This window comes from Budorcas taxicolor, chromosome 25 (assembly GCF_023091745.1).
Source record: "Budorcas taxicolor isolate Tak-1 chromosome 25, Takin1.1, whole genome shotgun sequence".
In the NCBI taxonomy this organism is placed as follows: Eukaryota; Metazoa; Chordata; class Mammalia; order Artiodactyla; family Bovidae; genus Budorcas; species Budorcas taxicolor.
Window position 1 is genome coordinate 41,803,557 of NC_068934.1, and position 26,679 is coordinate 41,830,235.

The window sequence follows — 26,679 nt, forward strand, 5'->3', positions numbered from 1 at the left end:
GCCCGCGACCCTGGTGGTGCCCGCGCTCTACGTGCCCAAAGCCGAGGCACAAGCGCTTAGGCAGGTACACGTTAGAAACTTTATTCTCTGAAGGCTGGGGAGGAGTGAGAACGGGGCTGGAGTCACCCCTTCTCCGGCTCCTCCTGGATCCTCTCCTGATCGCACTCCTGGATCCTACTCGCCGGCTTTGGATTCTGGACTGCCTGCCTCTTGGTTGACCGAGCGGAACCCCGACGGCTGAACATGGATAGCCGCCGCCACAGCACAGTGATCAAAAGACTTTCGTTCGACCTACGATCCCGTTGCTCCACCGAGTCCGCATCAGTGCCTGCGAGGATGGGAGGCTGCTGAGTTCTAGTCTCCCTAGTCCAACCTCCTGGTGGTCCAGTCCCCACTCCCAGCTCCCTGGGCCCCCTGGTGTGTCTCCGCTCCCACCTTCTGACCCGGCCTCCTTGGCCTGCTCATCCGAAGTCTGAAAGTCCTTATCTTGGCAGCAGCCCATGGCCCCGCATGCGGCCCTGCACTCGGTGCCACCCACGCCAGCCGGCAGGTTCCTGGCCCTGCTTTTGTGACGTCAGATACCCCCACCACCCCAGCTCAGGGAGCCGCCACCACTTTCTCCCATCACAAAAGGCTCAAGGTCATGGTACGTTTTAAGCTGTTTATTTACAAAGTGAGCACAAGCTCTTCAGGAGCTGGTGGACCCAGGCCGTTTCTTCTTTCTCCGTCTGGCTTGGAGAGCGCCTTGGGTCTGCTCCCAATCGGGGAGCTTCCGCTTGGCAGCTGCCTCCAAGGAGGCCCAAAGTTCATCTGTCTCTGTGTCTTCTGAGGGCACCTTGCTGGGCTCCTGAGGCTCTTGCGGTTCATCCTGGTGAGTGGGAGAAGCCCTCAGGAGTCAGAGGTACAATAACAGACCCACAGGGAGGAGAATCATTCCTCCAGGCACCACCCCTTGTTTCCTGCTCCTAAAAACCATGCCCATCCATGCTCCTGGACTTCCCTGGTGGCTCAGCTGGTAACGAATCTGCCTGCAACTCGGGAGACCTGTGTTCAATCCCTGGGTCAGTAAGATCCCCTGGAAAAGGGAATGGCTACCCACTCCAGTATTCTGGCTTGGAGAATTCCATGGACAGAGGAGCCTGGTGGGCTACAGTCCATGGGGTCACAAAGAGTCACACATGACTGAATGTCTTTCACTTCACTTCATCCATGCTCCTATGTTACCCTTGGCAATGACCCTGTCAGGACTATACCCAACAGATGGATGGACAGTCTCAGGTCTAAGTTCCAGCAGCTCCCCTTCCCTCTTCACAGAGAGATCCTCACACCTGTACCCTTAGCTCCCACATTCCCAGACCCAAGAGCTTACCTCCCAGTTATCCCTGCCTGACAGGAGGAGGCAGTTCAATTGAGATTTGAGATAAACCTAGAAGAGATGAGGGACCTTAAGGGGCCAAGTCTGCTGAAACAGAAACAAGAATGGGGGAGGGAGGAGGGCACAAGAGGCAGGAATGAGTGGTTTCTCACCTTATGCTCCAGGCCCCGTGGACTCCGGATCCTGTGTATCCTCAAGACTCTGTCCAAACCACAGGAGGCTAGGAGGGGCTTTGAAGGGTGGCACTGCAACCCTCGGACGCTGCCTGCCAGTCCCTTTAGACAGCCCAGCAGGCGCCCTGGAAAAAGGGGGCAGGCATCACTGGTAACTGGTCGGCCAACAACCATTTATTGAGTGTTTTCTGTTCAAATCCCTTTCTTTCACCATTTAATCCTCGTTTAACATAATGCTGACATGGCAGTTAGCATTAACATCTCCATTTTTCAGGTGAAGAAACTAAGGCACAGGGAATTGACAAAGTAATTTGTCCAAGGTCACACAGCATTTGGCAGAACCAGGATTGAACCTGGTTCTGGCACCTGAAAGAGGGCTCAGCAGCTCCACCGCCCCCTGTCAGGGGGGAATCCTGCCCTTCCTCCCCACCCCTGACCCCTGCAAGGCTCCCTGGTCTACTCACCTTGCCGAAGGTCAATTTCTGCCAGCTGCCCATGAGTATTCCCCACAATCACTGAACTGAGGAGACCAGAGAGACACACATGGGGTTGGTCAGCAGAATCCCCCGAGTCCTCCCCAAGCCCCACTTTGCCCTCTACACACTCACTTGCCCTCAGGAGTGAGGGTCATGGCTGTCAGCGGGTACTCTCCGTAGGTGGCCTCGAGGACTGGCCTGCGCTGAGGGGAGGCTGGATCATAGACACGGACCTGGAAGAAGGCTGAGGCATCACCACAGCACCTTGACTCTGCACAGCCCCCTGGCACCTCTACATCTTCACTTCCCCTCATTTGTTGTTGTTTAGTCGCTAAGTTGTTTCCAACTCTTCTGTGACCCCATGGACTGTAGCCCACCAGGCTCCTCTGTCCATGGGATTTCCCAGGCAAGAATACTGGAATGGGTTGCCATTTCCTTCTTCAGGGGATCTTCCCAACCCAGGGATTGAACCCGAGCCTCCTGCATTGGCAGGCAGATTCTTTACCACTGAGCCACCAGGGAAGCCCCCCTACCCCATACACTGCTTTTACAATCCACTCTTTCAGAGAAACTTTCTCATTTGAAACACACCCTTCTTCTCTGAGTGCTGAGGAGTAGAGGAGAGCTGCTGAGGAACACGAACATATAGAGCTGAGAACAGAGGATCCCCCAGGCTAGGAGCAGCAGCATCCCCATGGTCTGCATGTGTGAGCTTTCCATCTATACTCCCCTTTCATGATGCAAGAGCAAGCTGGCCCAACTGTCAGATTGCTGAAGTCAAACAGAGAAAAAAGTTACGCCTGGACAGGAAGGAGAGAGGAAGCCCTCATATGTGTTCTGAGCAGAAGTGTATTACCAAGAGCAGACTTCAGTATGCAGAGCAGAGGAAGCAGGGCAAATGTAGCCCCACCCAGTCCTGCCTGGGTCTTAGAATTTCAAATTCCCTGGTGGTCCAATGGTTAGGACTCCGAACTTCCACTTCAGATTCGATCCCTGATCAGGGAAGTATGATTGCCACACAGCGTGGTCCAAAAAAAAAAAAAAAAGGCCCAGCTGAAAAGATCCCCAGTTGGGCCTTTCCTATACAGCTGAGGAGCAGAGACCAGCCAGATATTACAGATACTAGAGGGTCATAGTTGGGTCCCAAAGCAAATTAGAGACTGCCATCAGGACCAGAACCCCATTCTCTTGATACCCAGTCCATGTCTTCTCATAACATGGGCCCCACGTGATTCTACTATGAAGGGGACACTCCCTTCTTTCTTCCAGGTGGGAAGAAAAGGAAGAATTACAGTTCAAGCAACTCCTTCCTAGAATGTAGTAAGTGAAGGTCATTGGCTTAGCCACTCGGCTGAACACGCGGCTGGGGAAGTGGTCCTTCTGGGAGCTCAGGGATGACACGAGGATGGTGAGAAGAGTGGCTGTGCCAAATGGTGGGGACCGAGCCTGCAAAGAGCAAGCCTCCTGTTTCTCCAGGAAGCTGTGTGAGCCCAGAAAAAGTTAGGGGTTAGATGTGTGCCTTACCTGGTGGTACCCTGTACAGGTGACGAGCTTCTGTGACTCTGGGAGGAACTGTATGTCCTGGTCCCAGATGGGAACCCGCAGGTCGAGCCAATCATTCCGTACCTGGTGGGGTCGGTAGATGAGGGACAGAGCTGGGAGGGTCTCAGTGTGTCCCTTCCTTCTGCCCTCTGTCATCATCCCCTAAAACCCTGCCAGTCTCCAATTCAAAATCAGTGGCCTTGACTCATGGGAATTCGGACCCAGGTCCTCTCCACCCACCATCACTCACGTTCTTGGCCCTGAACAAAGGCTCCTCAGACCCCTGCAGGTCCCACACCTTCAGAGCATTCTCCTTCCCACCTGTGGCAACGATGTGGGGGCGTGCTGGGTCTTGGCGCATCCTACATACCCCAGGGCCCACCCTCAGTTCCAGGAGCTGGAAAGAATGAGAGAGGGGAGATGAGAGTCACTTCCAGATCCTTAATCCTCATCCTCCAAAGCCTTCATTGGCTCTACCCTGGACCCCACCTTCCCCAACCATCAGGATCAGGATGAGGGGGGATCTCACTGGGTCAGAGGATGCCTCCTTGTCCTGGTCAGGCCAGACTCGAAGAATCCCAGAATCCACACATGTGATGAGGGTGCTGCAGGCAAAGGGAGGATAGAGTTAAAAGAGCAGGGGTAAATGGCGTTCTCTGTCCCCAGTCGACCCACCCCCAAATTCATATGAACTAGACTCCCTCCTACCAGCCCTGTTCCTAAGGAAGCCTCCAGGTAACTCAGGTCTGGGCGGGGCTTGATGGCTGTTATTTAATTTCCTCGTCAAGCTAATGGTTTACTGGTCTTATAAGTAAGGAAAGTGAAGCTACAAAAAATTATAAGATTTGCCACTTAGCTATAAATGTCAGAATCAGAGCTGCAATCAAGACTGTGATACTGCAAAGTCTTTGCTATTCCACAGCTCCACCTGGGGCACCTGGCCCTGCGGGTCTTTCTTGATGTGGTCACCAGGAGTCAGAGCTCTGAAAGCACTGAAATGGGACTGCTCTGGATTTAGTGTTTGGTCAGAATCAAACACCGGCTTCCTCTCTCAAGTTCCCTGTTCTGGGTGTCAGACCAGACAAGCCAATCTCTCCCCAGGATCTGTACAGCCCAAGCCCTCTGCTTTTTCTCATATCTGCCCACCCTCCCCAACTAGGTTCAGGTTCTGGGTTTTCCTGGGCTGTGGCAACAGTCTCCAATCCATCTCCACATTCCTGCAGGCTCACAGCTCTGACCACAGTGTTTCCTGCTCAGAAACCAATCATGCCTCATTACTTACAAAACCGCAGATTGCTCAACCTGACACTTAAAAGCACTTTACCTTAAATCCCAACTTACCTCGTTCATCTTATATTAAAATGCTTCCTCATAAATTTTTAAAAAGGGGGAAAAAAAAGTTTCCTGGGCTTCAACCCCCAGTTCAGTTTAGTTGCTCAGTTGTGTCTGACTTTTTGCGACCCCATGGACTGCAGCACTCCAGGTTTCCCTGACCATCACCAACTCCTGGAGCTTGCCCAAACTTCTGTCCATCGAACTGGTGATGCCATCCAACCATCTCATCCTCTGTCATTCTCTTCTCCTGCCTTCAATCTTTTCCAGCAGTTCTTTGTATCAGGTGGCCAAAGTATTGGAGTAATGCATATTCAGGACTGATTTCCTTTAAGACTCACTGGCTTGATCTCTTTGCAGTCCAAGGGACTCTCAAGAGTCTTCTCTTTAACCCCCAAATGCTGTTTATCTTCCCTGTGATGTGCCCTGTAGCCTCAAACCAATCCTTGGCCTCTGCTCAAGCAGGAGCCTCTTTCTAGAATGCCCTTACTCCTTTCTCCATCTGTCAAAATTCTACCCAACCTTCAAGGCCAAGTTCAAATATTCCTCCTCCCCCGCTCCAGCCTTCCAGACTCACCTGTCAGATTAACCTCACCAAACCTACACAGTCAGCTCATAGCCTCTCTCTTCACCTTCAGAAGAAAATTAAGCCTGCAACCCAGCATTTCTTATTCTTTAGGAGCTTTGCCACTTTGTTGGTGGTTGTTAGCCCGCATTTAAAAAACATATTCTAAACTTCCCTAGTGGCTCAGTTGGTAAAGAATCTCCTGCACTGCAGGTGGTATCCTGCAGTGCAGGAGACTGGGGAAGATTCGCTGGAGAAGGAAATGGCAGTTCGCTCCAGTATTCTTGCCTGGAAAACCCCAGACAGAGGAGTCCGGCGGGCTGCAAAGAGTCGGACACGACATAGCGACTAACACTTTTACTTTCAAACTATTAAATAACGTGCTCAGGGTCATCCAAAAGGTTATTATGCCAAAAAACAAAACTCTGGAAGAAGCGAACTCTATGATGGCAGATACTGTGGTTTACCTAAGCCTTTGGATTTTGCCCAGTGCCTATAAACAACCGAATAAGTGTTCCATAAATGTTTGTTATAGGAATGAACGGACGAAGGCAGGAAAAACGTCCCTGTCACGCAGACCAGGTTCATGTCACCTCAGGATTGATCGCCACTACTCGGTCCTCCAGTGGGAGCCTCAACGCTCTCGCTACGACCTGAGCGTTTCTGCAAGGGGTTTGGTCTTACCCGTCGACCTGGGCGAGGCCTCGGAACGTGCCCTCCCCTCCAGGACATTGCCTCTGGCCCTGGAACCTGCCTTCCTCGGTGCTGAAGTGCTTCACTGTCCCATCGGCACAGCCCACTAGGATCTGCGGGCAGAGGAGCACAGGATGGCGAGGAGAGCGAGGCGGCCGCGCCCCAGACTCCCAGCTCCGACTCTCAGCGGTCGCTCACCTGTGTCTCGCCGTCCGCACCCCAGCACAGGGCGCTCACCGCCTCTTCGCGCCGGGGCTGTCCTGACGCCGTGAAGTTCGCCGCCTGTTTGCGCTGAAGGTTCACTCCTGCGGGACACGGACGTCAATCGCGTCAGAACAGCGAAACGGCGAAGCCCGCAGTTCCCGACGCCCGACCTCGCTACCCACCTTTCAGGATGCCAGTGTCGGTGCCAACCCACACATGGTTCCACCGTGCAGCCGCAGCCGCCATAGCGGAGCTCGGGAACCCAAGGCTCCCACTTCCGGCGCAACGCCTGCGTCACCAGCCTGCGTCTAGTCGGATCCGGAGGAACTCCATTTCTAGGCCTTTAAAGAACCGGAAGAGTAAAAAATATTTTCCCCGCTAGCTGGTTTTGCTTTTTACAAAAATGAAATCTGGAGACTTGTTTGTGGAGATCTGAACAGTAACTTGACCATTTTACATTTGGAGTAGAAGGCATACTATCTCAACCACGATATGGGATCCAGGCAGCCCTAGTCTGTTCCTCTGCTCTAAAGCAATGTATGTTTTCTGTACAAGAGAAGAAAAGAGCTCATTTAAGGAACGATTCAAATCACTAATGAAGCGCATGGCTTCAACTTAAAGCGTAATAGGACAAAATGAACAAAGTTGGGGGAAATGAAACCGACGAGCTTCACTTTTGGAAAGTGAAGGGTAGGGGCGTTACTTTTATTTCCTCACATTGAGATTTGCTGATGGTATAAAACAGCACCATGGGCAATGAAGATCTACAAAATTAAAAGAAACAGTTTTTCCAAAGATAAGCTCCAACTTTAAAATCTCATAACGGCCCCCTTCTTTGAATGACTTGTCTGAAATAAAAGTCTATCTACTTGAAATTATATCAGTAAGCATAGAGCATCCCACTCTTGCCTGGCAGACCTTTCCTCCACAGAGAAACAATCTTGATTACCACCTTAGTTGGAGAACTGCCAATAAGTTCCGGAGCTTAACATTCTAGGCAAGCCGTGCGGAAACACACCACAACCACCATTACTGCCCCTCACAGACCCTAAAGTAAATCTGAACGATCTCTTTCCCTGAAATACTATGATTTCCCTTTATGAGACGTTCAACCATTTATTTCTCTGCTCGAAAGTCTTCCCTGCTGTAAGGCCCGGTGCACACCTACAGTTTTCAAGTTGAGGGAACTAGATCAGGAAACTTACCCGTTATAAAGAGGTGTAATAAGCACTGACTCGATGGACGTGAGTCTGAGTGAACTCCAGGAGTTGGTGATGGACAGGGAGGCCTGGCATGCTACGATTCATAGGGTCGCAAAGAGTCGGACACGACTGAGCGACTGAACTGAACTGAAGCACTACTCAATATCTTCCCTATGGCAAATAACTTCTCTAATATGTGCATGTCACTATTTTTAAAATTGTAAGTTATTTAGTTGCTAAGTCGGACCCGACGGCTTTGGCGACTCTAGGGACTTACATCTCGCCAGGCTCGTCTGCCCAACTGATTCTTCAGGCAGGAATACCGGTCGGTGAAAACGGAAACTACTGGTCACTCAATTGAACCTTCGCGACCCCATGAACTGCAGTACACCAGGCTTTTCTGAGATTATCCAGACAGGAATATTGCAGTGGTAAAAACTATTCTCCTCCAGGTGATCTTTGCGGCCTCGGGGAGTCGACCCCACGTTTTTTGGTTGACAGGAACTTTGTAGAACCTCTTAAAAAGTCCCGAATATACGTAAAATCACGTCACAACCACCGAAACCACCGCCATTATGTTACATGTACAAAAATCCTTACAGATTTTTTATTTCAAGTACATTTTGACCCCATTGGCCTTAGTGTAAATTCGGTAACCTACAGTGTGCATTGTTTTAAGCAAAGAAAAAAAAAAGTATACCATTGCTTTTTTTTTTGATAAACGTTTTCATAACGCAAATACTTAAATTTGGGAAGCATACAACACTAGTAGAATGTTTCATTAGGCTAGCTAAAAGACATCCATAGAGTAAAATTACTGTTAAGTCTTTCTTTGCGACAGTATTTATTCCCCCCGAAGGGGGTGCACCGGTCCTGGAAGTACTGCAATACCAGGTCGATGCGTGGAGTGGACGGAGCAAGCTCCTATTCCAACTCCTAATCCCAAAAATCCATTTAATATATTGTCCTCGGATAGAGGACGTATCAGATATTAAACTGATAAGAACAGATACTACACTTGATCTTAGCCAAAAGGCCGAGAAGCGATAACGGCACTTTGGCCTCCGGGCCAGCCTTACTCTTAGTGTAGCTTTTTCGGTTGTGGTGACTTCTATGGCCTAATCATTAGTTTTTTTCTCAAAGTGCAGTCTTGCTTAAAACCAATTTCTCATCATTTCTGATTCATAGTAATAATTAATATTGTGGAACTAGACCTTAAATTGTGTCCTTTACTGCTTCGCCTCCGGCTAACTCCTTCTGTATTTTGCATAAACCCGCCCCACTGCTCTTTCGCTTTCTGGGATTGGTCCCCATGCTAGACGCGATTTCTATGGCCGCCTGGTGTTTTACTCTCGGAGACTGGCGATCTCTCCCCGCCTGAAGGTGCAGCAGAGCTGTGGTGGTCGTTAGTCTGTTGAAGCGGATGCAGGGCGGCGCCTCTCTTCCGGACATTTACTTGGAAAGGCCCTGACCGCTGACTTCGGTGTCCAAAGAACAGAGTTGGGACACCTTTCCGCCAGTTCCTGATTTGATGCCACGAGGCATGTTGCTTGCGCTTCCCAGGTGGCACTAGTGGTAAGAATCCCGCTGCCAAAGCAGGGACATAAGAGAGGCAGGTTCGATCCCTGAGTCGGGAAGATGCCTTGGAGGAGGGCACCATCCCCTCCAATATTCTTACCTGGAGAATCTCATGGACAGAGGAGCCTAGTGGGTTTACGTTCCCAGAGTCGAACACCACTGATGCGATTTAGCACTCACGGCATGCACGCAAAGCTCGTTGCTTAGGCTCCGGTCCTCTCCTCTGTTAAATGGAGGAATAATAACCCGCTCTTATGGGGTGCTTGTGAAAATTGAGGACATGCTGCTCTCGGTCCAGAGGTGACAGTGAAAGTTGGCCGTTAGGACTGTGTTCCCCTCGCATTACGGGGCTCCAGGCTGGCGTCTGCTCCTCCCCGCTCCCTGATTTACTGTAACATCCGCCTCCACCCCACTTACATCTTGCCGTTTGTGCCATCCACTACCCACCGTTGGCCCTACAGCGGGGGAAAAAGCGGCCTGAGAAAAGTGTTTCGGAGCCTCGGGAATGCTAAACCCAGGAACCAGCGGTGGGAGAGGGGGTGAGGCAATGCAGGTCAAATTTAACAGAAGTGGTACTTCAGAGGCTCAGAGCAAAGCCCAGCTGTATGAAAGGTATTAATGTCAGGCTCTTACTGAAAAGGGACTTGAAGTCTGTTTCCTTAGAAACTATGTTAGTGTGAACGCAGAACTTGATGAAAGTGAAAGAGGAGAGTGAAAAAGTTGGCTTAAAGCTCAACATTCAGAAAACGAAGATCATGGCATCTGGTCCCATCACTTCATGGGAAATAGATGGGGAAACGGTAGAAACAGTGTCAGACTTTATTTTGGGGGGCTCCAAAATCACTGCAGATGGTGACTGCAGCCATGAAATTAAAAGACGCTTACTCCTTGGAAGAAAAGTTACGACCAACCTAGATAGTATATTCAAAAGCAGAGACATTACTTTGCTGACTAAGGTCCATCTAGTCAAGGCTATGGTTTTTCCTGTGGTCATGTATGGATGTGAGAGTTGGACTGTGAAGAAGGCTGAGCGCTGAAGAATTGATGCGTTTGAACTGCGGTGTTGGATAAGACTCTTGAGGGTCCCTTGGACTGCAGGGAGATCCAACCAGTCCATTCTGAAGGAGATCAACCCTGGGATTTCTTTGGAAGGAATGATACTAAAGCTGAAGCTCCAGTACTTTGGCCACCTCATGTGAAGAGCTGACTCATTGGAAAGGACTCTGATGCTGGGAGAGATTGGGGGCAGGAGGAAAAGGGGACGACAGAGGATGAGATGGCTGGATGGCATCACGGACTCGATGGACGTGAGTCTGAGTGAACTCCGGGAGTTGGTGATGGACAGGGAGGCCTGGTGTGCTGCGATTCATGGGGTCGCAAAGAGTCGGACACGACTGAGCGACTGAACTGAACTGAACTGAACTAACTGAGCTCTACATCTGGGTTGAAATTAGAGGCCGTGTCTCTGGAGCCTGGCGGGCTTTGAATCTCCTGGGTTGCCAAGAGGCAAAGAGTCTCAGACACGACTGAGCACACAGACACCCAGACACACTCACAAACACACACACCGTACCTGGGTTGAGATCGTTCCAGCAAGAGTAGGACGTTCTATTTTCACTGATATGATTACAACTAGCAAAGTGTGATCATCTATGACTTTAGAGATTGTGGTTTCTCACACTGTGTACCTAATAAACAGAAGCAATTTCTCCAGGCTTCACGGATAAACCCAGAGCCTCTAGGGAGAAGCCGAATTAAGGGACTGTGGTAGACAGAATAATGACCCTACATGCCCATGTCCTAATTCTTAGAACATCTCATTATGATACCTTACATGGCAGACAAAAGGTAATTCATATATATGATTAAATTAATACTTTTGAGGAGAGATTGTTCTGGACTGGGCTTCCCAGGTGGCAACAGTAGTAAAGAACCTACCCATCAGTGCAGGAGTCATAAGAGATGAGGGTTCAATCCCCCTGGTAGGGAAGATCCCTGGACCCACTCCAATACTCTTGCCTAGAGAATCCCATGGACAGAGGAGCCTGGTCGCTAAAAAAATCTGACAGGACCAAGCAACTTAGCATCTGCCTCTTTGTTCTGGATTATCTGATGGGCTCCATGTACATAATTACAAAGATCACAAAGGGAGACAGGAGACTCAGTGTCAGACTGATGCAGCATCAGAAAGATTTGCTAAACCATCACTGGCTTTGAAGATGGAAGAGGGTTGTCAGTGAAGGAATGGGGTGGCCTCTAGAATCCAGCCAAGGCAGAGAAACAGATTCTCCTTCGGAGCCTACAGAAAGAAATGCAGCCCTGTTAGCACTCCTTGATTTTAGCCTACTGAGAGACCCATTTCAGATTTCTGACCTCCAAAACTGTAAGATAATATATTTGCTTTGTTTTAAGCAACCAAGTTTGTGGTGACTTGTTGTTCAGTCACCAAGTTACATCTGACTCTGTGACCCCATGGACTGCAGCATGCCAGGATCTCCTATCCTTCACTATCTCCCGGAGTTTGCTCAAATTCATGTTCATTGAGCCAGTGATGCTATCTAACCATCTCACTCTCTGCACCCCATTATCCTTTTGCCTTCAATCTTCCCAAGCATCAGGGTCTTTTCCAGTGAGTCACCTCTTCGCATCTGGTGGCCAAAATATTGGAGCTTCACTTCACCATCATTCTTTCCAATGAATATTCAGGGTTGATTTCCCTTAAGATTGACTGGTGTGATCTTCTTGCAGTTCAAGGGACTCTCGAGAGTCCTCTCCAGCAACAAAATTCAAAAGCATCAATTTTTCAGCGTTTAGCTTTGTTTGTGGTCCAACTCTCACTACTGGGAAAACCATAGCTTTGACTATATAGACCTTTGCCAGCCAAGTGATGTCTTTGATTTTTAATATGCTATCTAGGTTTGTCTGGGGCTTCCCTAATGGCTCAGATGGTAAAAAATCTGCCTGCAGTGCAGGAGACCCAAGTTTGGTCCCTGGGTTAGAAATATGCCCTGGAGAAGGGAATGGCTACTCACTCCAATATCCTTGCCTGGAGAATCCCATGGACAGAGGAGCCTGGCAGGCTAGTCAATGGGGTCACAAAGAGTCGGACACGACTGAGCAACTAACACTTTCTGGGTTTGTCATAGCTTTCCTTCCAAGGAGCAAATGTCTTATAATTTCATGACTGCAAGTCACCATCTACAGTGATTTTGGAGCCTAAGAAGATAAAATCTGTCATTGTTTCCACATTTTCCCCTTCTATTTGCCATGAAGTGATGGGACTGGATGCTGTGATCTTAGTTTCTTTATTGTTGCGTTTCAAGCCAGTTTTTTCACTCTCCTTCTTCACCCTCATCAAGAGGCTTTTTAGTTCCTTTTCACTTTCTGCCATTAGAGTGGCAACTTATGACAGTAGCCAAAAAAACACCCCAAAACCAACTAATACAAAGGCAAAAGCAAAATTCAGTTTCTCTGGGGACTTACCTGGTAGTCTAGTGGCCAAGACTTGGCTCCTGATGCAGGGGGCCCAGGTTCGATCCCTGCACAGGGAACGAGATTCCACATGCTGAAACTAAGAGTTCAGGTGCTGCAACTAAGACCTGGTGCAGCCAAATAGGTATTTCGGGGGAAAAAAAAATCAGTTTCTTTGCTTTCATATTTATTTGGCTGTGCTGGGTTTTAGTTGTGGCATGTAAACTCTTAGTTGCAGCGCGTGGTATCTAGTTTCTTGACCAGGGATCGAACCCAAGGCTCCAGCATTGGGAGCTCGCAGTTTGGGAGACCTGGGTTTGATCCCTGGGTCGGGAAGATCCCCTGGAGAAGGAAATGGCAACCCACTCCAGTATTCTTGCCTGGAGAATCCCATGGACTGAGGAGCCCGTTGGGCTACAGTCCACAGGTTGCAGAGTCGGACACGACTTCCTATCAGGTGGCCTAAGTATTGGAGCTTCAGCTTCAACAGTCCTTCCAATGAATTCAGGACAGATTTTCTTCAGGATTGACAGGTATCATCTCTTTGCAGTCCAAGGGTGAAGGGAATGGCAAACCACTTCTTTATTTTTGCCTTGGGAACCCCATGAACAGTATGAAAACGCAAAAAAAGACCAACAGAGAAGCCCCTAAATTGCCTTCTACTTTACCAGTTCTGACACAACTATGTTCTAAACATGTTTCAACAGCAGATGAGCATTCTAGTTCATCCATTTCCCAGTTCTATTGAGAAATATAAAGGTGGTCATTACCTGAGGCCACCTGTCTGGGACATGGTTGGATGACATTACTCAATAGACCTGAGCTTGAATAAGCTGTGGGAGATGCAGGGCAAGAAAGCATGGCATGCTGCAGTCCTTGGGGTCGCAGAGTTGGACATGACTCAGCAAACAGTACATACATTCTTGCCAGAATTCTATGGACAGAGAAGCCTGGTGGGATACAGTCTATGGGGTCACAAAGGGTTGTACAGGACTGAAGTGACATAATGAATTGCAGTTCCTTCTGAAGTTCTGGTTGTAGGCCCAGGGCTGTTAAACTCCACAAAAATCATTTTAGAGATTCATGTGAAAGATAGGGTCAACAAGATACCAAAAGTTGACAGCCAATTTTTCTATTCTTAACTGGTGAGTCACCGTCTCCTAGTACCCAAAGTCTTAAGGTTTTAAGCACAGTTAAAGGGGTCACTCAAATTCAGTACACTTTCATGCAGAACTCCAAGGGGGCTCCCTGAATGATACTTCCCTGGGTTACGTAAAGTGCCAAGCTAAATGGGGAAAGCCATTTAACAATCTTTCTGGGATTATTTCTGTCCAGTCAGACCCACTCAAACACAGGAATCAATGAAGGTTTAAAAAAATTTTTATTTAGGCTGAAATGATTCAAATATGCTACATTGAACAGGCAATCTGTACAAAGATTTTTCAGTTTTGATATCTTCCACATTAGATTCCTGTAGAGAAAAAGAAAAATGAGTTTCTTCTTAACTGGAATTTCACAAGTATATACCTGATGGGCTTAACAGTTATCCTTTAAACATGGTTAGTGTATTTAATACAAGTGCACGAACAGATACTTACCATTATGTGTGCTTTGTTCTTTCTTCAGATCTAGGGGGAAAAAAAGAAAATCTGCCTTTCAACCGGTCATTTATTCCCCTCTTTGCCTTGGTGAGTAATTCTCATGACCCCTCAGACAGTTCCCTCTGGAACAAGCTTTCCTCTTCTCCCCCAGCCAGCCCCAGTGGGTTCACCTTTACAGGCTCTGGGACTAGGACAGGAAGTAAGACTTGTGAGGATTTCTTCACTGGGAAATTTTAACTTGACACACCTTGTGTTTAAGTTTACTCACCTCTCAACTTCAGACTAGAGCTGAGCAGATATATGGATGGCTTACTCCTTTCCCCTGCAAAAGATTGGGAACTAAGTCAACTGTCTCCAGGACAGGCCCATCTATAAAAGCTATGTAGGTTTCAATGGACATTTTACAGAATCACCAGTTAGTCCAAAACGTTTCCTGTTGGCTACAAAGCCACTCAACTTCCCACTATAGTCACTTTTTACTCCAAGGGAAAACTCACAGCTCAGAAATACCTTTCAGTCATAGTGATCAGACTGGGGCGGTATTGAACTCATCACTGGTGAGTGGCAATGTCACGGGTGGTTCACTAATGGCCAAAGACAAACTTACTTTGGATTTAGCAAGTCATGTCTGCAGTTATTCAGAGTACCAAACAAAAACTGGTGAATTCTATACAGCAGCCATAGATAACACTTACCTAAAATCACTCTCAGGCACCAGACAAGGAGCTGTACCTAAAACACAAAGGCAACTAAGTCAGTAATGCTTGCTTCTTGCATTATAAGCTGTTCCTGTCTAAGCTACCATTCCCAGAAAATCAGATATCCGAGTCTCAACAGCAAATCATCAGCCGAACGAGATTCCATGTAAGTCATCACAGATGCCTAAAAAGGCATTTTCTCCCACTCAATACATTGTATGCACAAACACATATGGAGACCACTCACCTCTGAGCAATGGTAACTGGCAATGGTACCTACAGAAGGACAAAGCTATGAGTGGTACAAATTCCATACACACAGTACCCCACTGTTGTCTCTCCCAGTTTCTCAGATGTTCATGTCTTTTCACTGTTTAAGTCATAGTGAGCTAGTTTGATTCATCACAGAAACTGCCTACTTGGTGGTGTATGCCATACACACATTAATCAACTAACCTTTTAACTCTGGAGGCTTTCCAGGAGTGTGTATAGTAACAAGCTGCTCCTGAATGAGAAGATCATGTAATTAGCAAAGTATCTAAAACAACCAAAACTATTCTAACTAGGGTTAATCGATAACCCAAGCCAAGCAAATGCTGTTCATTTGCTGTACCTCAGACAATTCCTCATGGAATGAAATTTCATCCTTTCTCCCAGTTCGCCCCAGTGGGTTCACCATTACTGGCTCTGGGGCTAGAACAGGGGTAAGACAGGACGCCTGCTTTCTTCATTGGCACTGGAGTTAAGCAACAACAAGCAAGGTTACAAGTACTCACCTCTTGACTCTTTGTAGGAGTCATCCTGAGCAGATGAAGAGGCATCTAGGAAATCAATAAAGATAAAAGATCAAGAAACAGCATTATCAGAAACAAAAGAAATCCCTCTATTTCCCACAATACTTAGAAGTAACTTACTGTAAGACAGATGACTCTATTAATGCTGTGACAATCTACAAAAGGGGAGAAAATGGTTACTCCAAAATACTAAGATGAAATAAAATTTCTTCATTAACAGAAACTGCCATCAGAACTCTAACATGCTATTAACTGTGGTACCTCACAGAGAATCAGCATTATCAATTCAAATCATCTGACAGTGAGTGATGTGTGGGTGAGGGAAGAGCACACCCTCACAAAACTATGCTGCTTGCTGGGCTGCTGACTCCCTCCCCAGGAAAATCATTCCAAGAGGAACAAGCTGGAAGGAGCAAAAACACTGCTCCACTGACCATTTGCTCTCCTGGTTGTTGAAAACACCACAGACCACAATCAAACTTCCCATTGAAAACTTACCTGCATTCACCCTGGGAGGCAGTTGAATTCCTCAAGACTGGTGAGGAGATGCTGGAAACAGAAAAACGAGCCATTATTTTTTAGTACTGGAGAACTACCATTAAAAGACCCTGGAGCATTCCAGGCCCACTTCTCAGTAGTAAGATGACATCATTTTTGAGTTCAGGCATATGCTTGTCATTTTACATTCATCATGGAGTGGCCAGTGCAATTTCAACCAGCAAGTCCCATCCCGATATTGTGCTTCTACCCCCCATCTGCATAAAGCATCGGGTACCCACCTGCAGCATCACCACTCTTGATCCACAGAGGGGTAAGTCTTGTCTCATCCTCCAATCTGTAAGCTCCTTTGAATTAAACCACATCTGGGAGAAAAAAAACAACACCCTTTCTTACTTTTATATCTCGTAGGTTGACTGTCCCACGTTAGTGCCTTAACAACGCAGGGCTAAAAGCCCAAACATCTGCTACGGATGGTGCTACTCAGAGTTTTTGTTTTCTCCACTAATTCATCAGAAAGAGAGAGTTCAATTTTTGAAATCATCCCCGTAGCACATCCCGTCGGACTCCCGCATATTCAGCAAGGAAGAAAAAAAGGACAGTAAAGGGAGGCCAGGAGCACTTACTCCAATGAGACCGGTTTGAGATCCTTCAGCGTTTGGCGAGCGTCCGAACCCTGCAAACAAATGATATTGGGTCAGCACTGTCTGGTAAACGCTTTGTTTTCCGGAGCTAAGACTGCGTTGCCATGCAAGGCCGGCCTCCTCAGAGTTTCTTATCCTCACGGAGTTCAGTACAGGTCTGTGAAAAGGGACTCATCACAGAAAGGCCCGTCGGCACGGCCCGCCATCGCCATCTTGTCCTTCACAAAGCCCCTGTTCCTTCAAGGCCTCAACACTAACCTCACGTTTTCTGTCCTCCCCCACGAACCCAATAGGTACCACAAAGAGAGGCCAAGGCGCGGACACGTTTGTACGGGCGTTTTCCTCGTAAAACTCAACAAACCAACACACTTACCAAGAGCTGTGGATAAATGAGACCGAGAGGCTACCGCGAGACACATAAATACTATCTCGCAAAGGCCCACGGGATTTGGGGGCGGGACTACGGCGGGCGCAAGCGCAGAGGGAGATGGGTGAATTGTGGGTAGAGATTTCTAGAGGAACTACGAGAGGCTGTGCGCCTCCTGAAGCGGCGGTGCGAAAAAGGTGCGCATGCGCCTTAGGGTGTGCGCAGGCGCGACTAATGTGGTGCCGTAGGTTCTTTACTGCGACTTCTTTTGGCGCCGAGGCGACGAGTTACCGGCTTCGCGCAGATCCTGGACTGACGCCCCGTGTCGGTCACAGCTGACTGACCCACACCCTTCCCTGAGCATTCCCTTGCTTGCACACACTCTAGATCCGCGTGCAGAGTCCTAATCCATGGACCACGAGCCTCATGAACCCTCCGCTGGCGTCATCTCGGTTCCAAGCCAGCCGCCCAGCGAGCCTTCTGGGCCTGGTCCTCAGGGGCTTGGTCCTCAGGGACCCAGCGCGGGGGGCGACTCAGGTATTACTGGGCCCCGGGCCGATCTCGAGTGGAGGGCTCTTGCATGGAACCGTTTTGGGAAAGTGAATCAGGTTGTAGGTGCTCTTGAAATATTATAACAGTTTTAGGATATTTTTTGTAACCGGCCACCTTTGTCCTACTGTCTGGTCCGATTTTGCTAGGAGCTTGTATTGGGGCTAGCGTTAGCCGACATTTAAAACGCCGTTTTAAGGACATTGTGTGTGTGTGTGTGTGTGCTCAGTCGTGTTCGACTCTGCGATCCCATGGACTGTAGCCAGCCAGGCTCCTCTGTCCATGGAATTTTCCAGGCAAGAATACTGGAGGCCATTTCCTACTCCAGGGGCTCCTCCCTACTCCAAGAGATCTTCCCAACCCTGGGATCGAACTCGCGTCTCCTTCGTCTTCTGCCTTGGCAGGAGGAGTCTACCAACTTCGCCACCTGGGAAGCCCCTAAATGCAGATTAGCTGGAGGGAATCTAGGTGTAAAAAGCTTTTGCAGAGCCGCGTACAACTCCTGCCTGACAGGTAGGGTGGTTCCAGTCATCTATACCCTTGTTACTGAGGACAACCAGTTGTAGTTTAATCATTTGTAATGCATACCTAGGGTACATGACCGTTTTAAAAATGTATTATATGTACATTTTATAACCATTTATTAAGCTCTTACTGTGTGGTCTCCTGGATGATCTCATTTACTACTACAACCCTAGGAGGAGGCCATAAGGTAATGTTAGGGATGAGCAGCCTGAGATCTGGAGGGGTTAGTTAACTTGCTCAGAGTTACCCAGCTAAGAAATATCAGCCCAGGTGCAAATCAGCCCAGGCAGTCTTGATGACGGAACCTGCACTTTTGATCACTATCACACACTTCTCTGGGTATTTAGGGGGCAAACAAGTACACAGGAAACAAATGGCATGATCCTTGGATACTGTTTCTCAATTTTTTTTCTTGTTGTCTTCCTCTCTCCAGGAGCCTTTAAAAATAAAAAGCATTTCCCCCTCTAATCCCCACCATGAAATTTTAATAACACTTAATATAACTGTGTAGGGCTTCCCTTGTAGTTCAGTCTGTAAAGAATCTGCCTGCAGTGCAGGAGACCCGGGTTCGATCCCTGAGTTGGGAAGATCCCCTGGAGAAGGAAATGGCAACCCACTCCAATATCCTTGCGTGGAAAGTCTCATGGACACAGGAGCCTGGTGGGCTGTAGTCCATGGGGTCTCGAAGAGTCGGGCATGACTGAGCAACTAACACATATAACTGTGTATTTGCTTATATACTGCGGCCCTTCAGAGGGCCAGAAAGCTTCTGTTTAATATCTAGGATTTTCTGCCCTCTTCCTGCTCCAAAAGAACCAATTTTCACTACTTTGGTGGCAGTGTTGTCCCCATGCATGTCCCAGCGAAACAAGCGACAAAACAAATACCAAAAGAATCCCAATTTGAAAAATGTTATTATAGCTAGACTAAATTCATGTATTCAACAATGTTAGATGCTTGTCCAAGTGGGTGATTGAAAAGTTGTAACAAAATGTATAGAAAATGAAACAGATAAGGAAAATTCAGAAGGTCCAGAGTAGGCAAGGAGGTTGTTTGTGGGCATGGTATTTGGAGAATGTTTGTGGGCCTTAAAGGGTAGATAAACAGAGCCAGGAAGGAAATTCAAGTTAGAGAAATAATCTGAGTGACACGATTGGAGCTGGAAAAGTGTGTAAATATAGTTCATGAAAGACGGGTTGAAGGGGAATCATAGAATATAAAGTTGGAAAAGATTTCCTAGGGAAGGCCAAATGAGAAGGGCTTGAAATACAAAGCTAAATAATTTGGACTATAGGTAGAATAACCTATAAACCAGGACTTAACCTGGTGGTCCCGTTAAGACTGGTTAAGACTCTGCCTCCACTGCATGGAGCATGGATTTGATTCCTGCTTGGGAAGCTAAGATCCCACACGCTACACAGAGCAAGGCGGGAAAAAAAGGGGTAAGTTGAGACAGGACATTAATTAGATTGTCACAGTAATTTAGGCAACAGATAAGTGGATTCAAGCATGATGAAAGGGAAATAGGAATGATTTATAATACATCAGAAGTCCTCAACTCACACCTGCAGGAATATAAGTAATGCAGGTAAGCCATAGGAGCCTGATAGGGATCTTGATATGCTTGTCTTTGCTCCTGCTGAGTGTGCCTTGCCAGAATATTGTCTGAAAAATCTGATCAGGAGAATCCAGAAAACCAAAATTGTTGATTAATTTGCTCCTTAAAAAAGTTGGCATGTTACTTAAAATTTTTAAGCATTTTCTCTGAGCCAATCAGAATATGCCTGTATACCCAAGGTGGCCCATGAGTGAGTTTGCATCAACTTCTGTAGTAATAGAGAATCCACTTTAGAAAGAGGGAATGTTAAAGATTGGATACTTTTTTTGGAAGTTGTTAACAGGTTGAGTGACTTAAACATCAAAAAAAAAAAAAAAAAAAAGCCAGTATTCTTGGCAGTTGGAGATCATGGCCATGACCTTCACTTAACATTTATTTTACCAGTACTATTTATCTGTTGAGCATCTACTGGGTACAGGAGATACAACAAGGAACAAAGCAGACAGTCCCCTTATGCTCCCTTGCAGCTTATATTCTGGAAGAAAACACAGAAACAGACGAATAATACGTCAAGTGGAGTTAAATGCTGTGGTGAAAATTCGACTTTGCTGGTGATACAATGGTTAAGACTCTGAGCTTTCACCACAGGGGGCACGGTTTTGATTCCTGGTCGATCCATGCAGGATGGCCACACACAAAACTGAATGAAATGTGTGTGTGTGCATGTGTAAATATATTTGCAAAAAAAAAAAAATATATATATATATATATATATTTGCAAAAGTGGTGCAAAAAGGTTAGATTGTTACATAAAGGGAAATGAGAAAAACGAGATGAAAGAGTTGGTGGAGGTGTTTTAATGTTAACATATATGAAGTGCTTTCTATGGCACTTTCCTGGCACTGTACTGAGTGCTTTGCGCATGTTACCTCAATTTGAAAAATAGTTTTTGTGGTTACCATCCTCATTTTACAAATAAGAAAACTGAATTTTATATCAAGTTACTTACTCAAGGACACATAACTAGTGTGGCAGAGCTGTTATTCAAATCTAGTCTCTACTTTTGACCCTGTTAAAAATGATCCAAAACTTGGAAATAGGCAAAAGTTATTACTAGGTGTCCTTTTGATAAAGGTAAAGCAGGCCTACCTAACTTGGGGATTACCTGCTTTTCCAGTGGGGCGTGTGCCTTTGTTTGATGTCCTTTTTATTGTTGCTCTAGGTATTTTGTAATTTGATAAGATTGCCTTCTAAGACGGAGAAGGAAATGGCAACCCACTCCAGTATTCTTGCCTGGAGAATCCCAGGGACAGGGGAGCCTGGTGGGCTGCCGTCTATGGGATCGCACAGAGTCGGACATGACTGAAGCAACTTAGCAGCAGCAGCAGCCTTCTAAGACACTGGCTGGTTTTGTATCTGTCTATTAGAAGGCAAATTCATATCATCCTTATCTGGACTTTTAGCTGATGATCTTCCTTTCCCAGCATTCTCTTTTGAACCAGTTTTAAATTTTATTTATTCCCTTGTTAATTAATAGGTTGAATAAAATCTTTGATGTGTTTATATAATTATGAGTCATATTTTCAGTTTTTAAGATTATACTTTAACAACCCCTGGGGTACATTGCCTTTTGTTGGCCCATTTATTTATTCATTCAGAAAATATTTGTTGAGAGTCAGGATTTAAACTCAAGAAGTCTGACTCTGGAAGGAGCTTTAGACAATATGCCAGTGGAAGTCTAATACCATGCCACCCTCTGGCTAACATCTTATCTTGCTCTTTCCAGCAAATGTCTTTTACTTTAAAGATCTGTCTACACTTGCATCACCTGGATGTCTGTTAGAAATACTGAATCTCAGATCTCTCCACAGACCAAATGCACTTGCATTTATTCAAGATCCCCAGGTGGTCTGTATGCACACTGAAGTTTAAGAGCACTGGATTTATACAATACTGCTCACTTCTTTCTCAGGACACTCTTCTCTCATCCTACTTGATCTCTCAATAGCACCTTTTTATCCTGTTCACCCAGTTCCTTTTTTTAAAATCTGGTTTTTCTATGCCATCACAGAAACACATGGTAACACCCTTTGACCTACCATGTCCAGTGACCCCATTTCCTGTTTCTTAAAACACTGTTTCCAGAGTGCTTGGGACGCTGCCCTCTTCTAGTGTTCCTCTTATGTTTTTGCTATTAATAACTTCTTCATGATCCTTTGAGGTATATCTTCTGTCCCATTGTTCAAACATTAATGTTCCTCCAGTTACATGTTGTTCAGCCACTAAGTTGTGTCCGACCCTTTGGGACCCCATGGACTGCAGGATGCCAGGCTCCTCTGTCCTCCACTATTCTCCTGGAATTTGCTCAGATTCATGTCCATTGAGTCAGTGATGCTAACCATCTTATCCTCTGTCATCCCCTTCTCCTTTTGCCTTCAATGTTTCCTAGCAACAGGGTCTTTTCTGGTGAGTTGGCTCTTTGTATCACGTGGCCAAAGTATTGGAGCTTCAGCAACAGTCCTTCCAGTGACTATTCAAGGTTGATTTCATTTAGGATTGACTGGTTTGATCTCCTTGCAGTCCAAGGGACTCGAAGAGTCTTCTCCAGCATCACAATTGGAAAGTGTAAGTTCTTTGGTGCTCAGCTTTCTTTATGGTCCAATTCTGACATCCTTCCATGGCTACTGGAAAAACCATAGCTTTGATTATATGGACCTCTTTTGGCTTCTTAATATGCTTTTTTAATATGCTGTCTAGGTATGTCATAGCTTTCCTTCCAAGGAGCAAGCATCTTTTAATTTCATGGCTGCAGTCAACCTCTGCAGTGATTTTGGAGCCTAAGAAAATAAAGTCTGTCACTCCTTCCACTTTTCCCCCTTCTACTTGCCATGAAGTGATGGGACCAGATGCCATAATCTTAGTTTTCTGAATGTTAAGTTTTAAGCCAGCTTTTTCACTCTTTTTCGCCCTCATCAAGAGGCCTAGCTTTTTACTTACTCTGCCTGGGCCACTTTATCCACTTCCATGATTTTAATGGCCGCTGTTATCAGGGAAGCCTGGCATGCTGCAGTCCACCGGGTCACAAAGAATGCGACTGGATTTAGCAACTGAACAACAGTGTCTATAGCTCCAACCCAGGATCTTTTTCCTGAGCTTCAGAGCTATGCATCCGGTTGCCTTCTGGATGAACAGTATTACTTGGATGGTTCACAAATTCTTTTGGTCCACAAAATTCATTTCCAAAATGAATTGAACCCACTCCTTCTATTTCACTCAATTATCCAAGCTACCCCACTGCCACTACCCTAATTCAGGTCAGTGACCTCGAGGTTTTTGCAACAGACATAACCTGGCTCCCTGGCCCTGGGTTGCTGTCTCTAATCCATTCTTCATCTTGAAGCTGGAGTGATCTTCCTAAATAAAAAAGTTGGTCCAGTCTCATGCCTCAGTTCATAATTCTTCAGTACCCCTCCACAGTGTTTAGGTTACTGTCCAGATGAACATAGCCATTGAGACCCCTTCATCACTTTCCTCACCACCACTCTCTCCCCAAGACAAATCCACTCTGCCTGCCCACCATAAACTTCCTAAGTTTGGGCATCAGGTCTGTGTAAGTTATATATTGTTTCCCTATGACCTAGCAGAGTACAGGACACAGAGTAGGACTCAGTATATGTTAATCTATCCCTATACATTTTCAAATGATCTTTACCCAATCCTTATCAAATGAGCTTCTGAGAGAGGTCTGGTAATTTTTCTGAGAGAGCAACCCTGCCCCCACCTGGCAGCAAGAGGCACTGCTTCACTAAATGGAATTCAGTTCAGTTCAGTCGCTCAGTGGTGTCCAACTCTTTGTGACCCCATGGACTGCAGCCCACCAGGCTTCCCTGCCCATTACTAACTCCCAGAGCTGGCTCAAACTCATGTCCATGGAGTCGGTGATGCCATCCAACCATATCATCCTCTGTCGTCCCCTTCTCCTCCTGACTTCAATCTTTCCCAGCGTCAGGGTCTTTTCCAATGAGTCAGTTCTTTGCATTAGGTGACCAAAGTATTGGAGTTTCAGCTTCAGCATCAGTCCTTCCAATGAATATTCAGGACTGATTTCCTTTAGGATGGACTGGTTTGATCTTGCAGTCCAAGGGACTCTCAAGAGTCTTCTCCAACACCACAGTTCAAAAGCATCAGTTCTTCAGTGCTCAGCTTTCTTTATAGTCCAACTGTCACATCCATACATGACTATTGGGAAAACCGTAGCTTTGACGAGATGGACCTTTGTTGGCAAAGTAATGTCTCTGCTTTTTAATACGTTGTCTAGGTTGGTCATAGCTTTACAGAACTTTGTCAGCAAAGTAATGTTTCTGTTTTTTAATATGCTGTCTAGGTTTGTCATAGCTTTTCTTCCAAGGAGCAAGTGTGTTTTAATTTCATGGCTGCACTCACTGTCAACAGTGATTTTTGAAGCCCCCCCCCCAAAATAAAATCTGTCACTGTTTGCATTGTTGACCCATCTATTTACCATGAAGTGATGGGACCAGATGTCATAATCTTAGTTTTTTGAATGTTGAGTTCTAAGCCAGCGTTTTCACTCTCTTTTTTCACCTTCATATTACATTGGTTTTTGGCACAAGGAGATAGAATAGGAGCTTGTTTTGTCAGCTCCATGCATCACCCTGGCAGTTCAGTACTTGTAGAAGTAGTGTGTCCCTTTGGGAATATGTAGTTGTTAGACGAGATTTGTTAGCTATAACTTTGGTGGAATTATCTCTCCCTTGGAAAAAAATAGGCATTATAAAGTATGGCTTCATTAGTAAGAAATTTGGTTTTAGACTTGTAAGAGGTACTATAAACCATATGAAGTAGTCCAGAACTAGGCTAATAAACGTATCTGTTAATTCAATAAGAATCCCAGGGACGGAGGAGCCTGGTGGGTTGCTGTCTGTGGGGTCGCACAGAGTCAGACAAGACAGAAGTGACAGCAGCAGCAGCAGCAACAGTAGTTATGTAATGGCAGAATAGAGCAGTGGTCACCAAACTTTTTTGATTGTTTCTTTCCTGTAAGTTAAGAAAAAACTACTTTCGCTGCTGATGGCCTGGGTTCAGTCTCCAGTTGGCGAACTAGGATCCCAAAAGCCGTGTGGCACAGGGGAAAGAACAAACAAACCCCCAAACAAAAAAGCTGATACATCCTACAATATGAAGATTTTTAGAGTAAGTTATATTTTATGTACATTATCAGTTATTTGAAAAGGTAGAAAAATTTTCAAAGGATGAAATATAAATAGGAGTTTACACATTTTTTCCCCTATTTTATTTATTAGGCTGAGCCAGGTTAGTGGTAGCCCATGGGCTCTTTTTAGTAATGGCATGTAGGATTTAGTTCGCTGACCACAGAGAAATCAAACCCAGGCCCCCTGCACTGAACAGTGCAGAGTCTTAGCCACTGTACCACCAGGGAAGTCCCTACGTGTTTTTTTTTATAAATCATTGTGTTGGCTAAGAGAATGCCTGGGTTTGAATCCTGGCGTGCTTTCTGATGAAGGCCAAGTCGTTCTGTCTGCTTGGTGGTTTCTTTCTTTCGTGGTGGATTCTTTTTGGTGGGCACTAATGTGGGCTTCCCTGGTGGCTCAGAGGTTGAAGCGTTTGCCTCCAATGTGGGAGACCCGGGTTTGATCCCTGGGTCGGGAAGATCCCCTGGAGAAGGAAATAGTAACCCACTCCAGTATTCTTGCCTGGAGAATCCCATGGACAGAGAAGCCTGGTAGGCTACAGTCCACGGGGTCGCAAAGAGTCGGACACGACTGAGCGACTTCACTCACTCACAATGTGTGATGCAGAAGCCTTTGGCTTTGTACACTCTCTCATATGTCCATCACCATTCTCTATCCCAGCCCTCAGACCCTTTGCTCTTCTAGTCCTTTTCCTTCCAGTCCTCTCATCAGCTGGCCAGACCATTGGCCACTGACCTAGAGTGTGTATATAGTCTCACCTTGGGCCATTTCTCCTTCTGCACAAGGTGGACCGTCAGGTGGAGAGCTGGCAGATTTTCTATCTCCACTGTCTTTCAAGGCCTCTTCTGAATGTGGCCGTCATCGTTTTCACCTGGCACTCATAAGTTGACCCGTCTATAAATCATGCTTGAGCTTTTGCTTCCTCCTTTAGCAGGTTATACAGGACATTCCTGATGACTGCGAGTTCTTTTGCATGAGGGGTGGGGACACTTTTACAAATATGGTGGATATCGAGAGGTCTGGGCTACCAGCTTATGCAGTTTGTCTGTATCCCCTGGTTCTGCTTAGTCGTGATTCTGGAGGTACCATTCCCATTTTTTGAAAGACTGCTGCTGGTCTGGTCTGACGTTTGACTTCATAGGTCCAACTTATAATGGCAGCAGGTCTGATATAACTCATAATGGGGCCGTTCTTGGTTACTTAGTGTTTCATAATGAAGTGTTCCAATAACACGCCAAGAGCTGTTTCTCAAAAGGCATGTATTTCTCTGTTGTGAACAGCCTGACCTTGTTCTAGAATTTCAGCCACCTGTTTTGCCCACTGGTGCCTGCCATAGGCTCCACAGTGTGTATTTTTCCAACCCCATAGATCTCTTGGATGTTATGGTTCAAGTGGCAAGGCTTCAGGCGTTGTAACTTGGACTTGCAATGCACTTTCGTATTCTTGAGTCGCACTCAAAGTTGGCAGCTTACCATGTCACCTGGTGTATAGATGGGAGTTTCAGTTCTACGAGTGGCTATGATAAGCATCACATCCACGTGATTAAAGACATCCTTGCTGTCTTTAATGCTGGCTCTAATCTCTGTCCCTTTCTCCTTACTCC

The 26,679-nt window shown here is 46.5% G+C and overlaps 3 protein-coding genes and 10 non-coding genes across 13 annotated transcripts in view; 1 reads left to right on the forward strand and 12 right to left on the reverse strand.

The window, feature by feature from the left end:
- Nucleotides 1–122: 122 nt before the first annotated feature.
- On the reverse strand, nt 123–502 carry TEX54 (testis expressed 54). The gene is made up of 2 exons (XM_052662579.1): nt 436–502; nt 123–328 (listed from the first exon to the last, which is right to left on the reverse strand). The coding sequence occupies exons 1-2, from the start codon at nt 500–502 to the stop codon at nt 123–125; spliced, it is 273 nt and encodes a 90-aa protein (XP_052518539.1).
- A 145-nt stretch (nt 503–647) lies between these two features.
- WDR74 (WD repeat domain 74) lies at nt 648–6,640 on the reverse strand. Its single transcript, XM_052661995.1, has 11 exons — nt 6,543–6,640; nt 6,355–6,461; nt 6,148–6,269; nt 4,096–4,171; nt 3,817–3,963; nt 3,549–3,650; nt 2,157–2,257; nt 2,013–2,068; nt 1,528–1,673; nt 1,370–1,426; nt 648–868 (listed from the first exon to the last, which is right to left on the reverse strand). Exons 1-11 carry the CDS (start codon nt 6,604–6,606, stop codon nt 689–691), a joined length of 1,158 nt encoding a protein of 385 aa, XP_052517955.1. The 5' UTR covers nt 6,607–6,640; the 3' UTR covers nt 648–688.
- Nucleotides 6,641–8,419: 1,779 nt separating this feature from the next.
- LOC128069289 (U2 spliceosomal RNA) lies at nt 8,420–8,610 on the reverse strand. Its single transcript, XR_008201544.1, has one exon. It is a non-coding gene; the product is annotated as a U2 spliceosomal RNA (small nuclear RNA).
- A 5,705-nt stretch (nt 8,611–14,315) lies between these two features.
- LOC128069299 (small nucleolar RNA SNORD22) lies at nt 14,316–14,441 on the reverse strand. The gene has a single exon (XR_008201553.1). It is a non-coding gene; the product is annotated as a small nucleolar RNA SNORD22 (small nucleolar RNA).
- A 265-nt stretch (nt 14,442–14,706) lies between these two features.
- Nucleotides 14,707–14,774, reverse strand: LOC128069298 (small nucleolar RNA SNORD31). The gene has a single exon (XR_008201552.1). It is a non-coding gene; the product is annotated as a small nucleolar RNA SNORD31 (small nucleolar RNA).
- Nucleotides 14,775–15,022: 248 nt separating this feature from the next.
- Nucleotides 15,023–15,092, reverse strand: LOC128069296 (small nucleolar RNA SNORD30). The gene has a single exon (XR_008201550.1). It is a non-coding gene; the product is annotated as a small nucleolar RNA SNORD30 (small nucleolar RNA).
- A 162-nt stretch (nt 15,093–15,254) lies between these two features.
- On the reverse strand, nt 15,255–15,321 carry LOC128069291 (small nucleolar RNA SNORD29). The gene has a single exon (XR_008201546.1). It is a non-coding gene; the product is annotated as a small nucleolar RNA SNORD29 (small nucleolar RNA).
- Nucleotides 15,322–15,519: 198 nt separating this feature from the next.
- LOC128069300 (small nucleolar RNA SNORD22) lies at nt 15,520–15,646 on the reverse strand. The gene has a single exon (XR_008201554.1). It is a non-coding gene; the product is annotated as a small nucleolar RNA SNORD22 (small nucleolar RNA).
- A 282-nt stretch (nt 15,647–15,928) lies between these two features.
- Nucleotides 15,929–16,004, reverse strand: LOC128069292 (small nucleolar RNA SNORD28). The gene has a single exon (XR_008201547.1). It is a non-coding gene; the product is annotated as a small nucleolar RNA SNORD28 (small nucleolar RNA).
- A 326-nt stretch (nt 16,005–16,330) lies between these two features.
- On the reverse strand, nt 16,331–16,402 carry LOC128069294 (small nucleolar RNA SNORD27). The gene has a single exon (XR_008201548.1). It is a non-coding gene; the product is annotated as a small nucleolar RNA SNORD27 (small nucleolar RNA).
- Nucleotides 16,403–16,680: 278 nt separating this feature from the next.
- Nucleotides 16,681–16,754, reverse strand: LOC128069295 (small nucleolar RNA SNORD26). The gene has a single exon (XR_008201549.1). It is a non-coding gene; the product is annotated as a small nucleolar RNA SNORD26 (small nucleolar RNA).
- Nucleotides 16,755–16,961: 207 nt separating this feature from the next.
- Nucleotides 16,962–17,031, reverse strand: LOC128069290 (small nucleolar RNA SNORD25). The gene has a single exon (XR_008201545.1). It is a non-coding gene; the product is annotated as a small nucleolar RNA SNORD25 (small nucleolar RNA).
- Nucleotides 17,032–17,439: 408 nt separating this feature from the next.
- Nucleotides 17,440–26,679, forward strand: part of SLC3A2 (solute carrier family 3 member 2) — a 31,364-nt gene continuing 22,124 nt past the window's right edge. The window contains exon 1 of the mRNA XM_052662009.1: nt 17,440–17,750. Within this exon, the coding sequence (XP_052517969.1) occupies nt 17,624–17,750 (127 nt within the window). The 5' untranslated portion in view covers nt 17,440–17,623. The remainder of the gene's footprint in view (nt 17,751–26,679) is intronic.

What these genes read in the sequence shown, in the direction of transcription:
- TEX54 (XM_052662579.1), bottom strand. Translation starts at nt 502, where the DNA reads ATGGGCTGCTGCCAAGATAAGGACTTTCAGACTTCGGATGAGCAGGCC. An exon ending in CAAGGAGGCCGGGTCAGAAG is followed by an intron (nt 329 to 435) that starts GTGGGAGCGGAG and finishes CCATCCTCGCAG; the next exon opens with GCACTGATGCGGACTCGGTG.
- WDR74 (XM_052661995.1), bottom strand. Translation starts at nt 6,606, where the DNA reads ATGGCGGCTGCGGCTGCACGGTGGAACCATGTGTGGGTTGGCACCGAC. An exon ending in CACGGGGCCTGGAGCATAAG is followed by an intron (nt 1,427 to 1,527) that starts GTGAGAAACCAC and finishes CATCTCTTCTAG; the next exon opens with GTTTATCTCAAATCTCAATT. An exon ending in CAGGCAGGGATAACTGGGAG is followed by an intron (nt 869 to 1,369) that starts GTAAGCTCTTGG and finishes CCCACTCACCAG; the next exon opens with GATGAACCGCAAGAGCCTCA.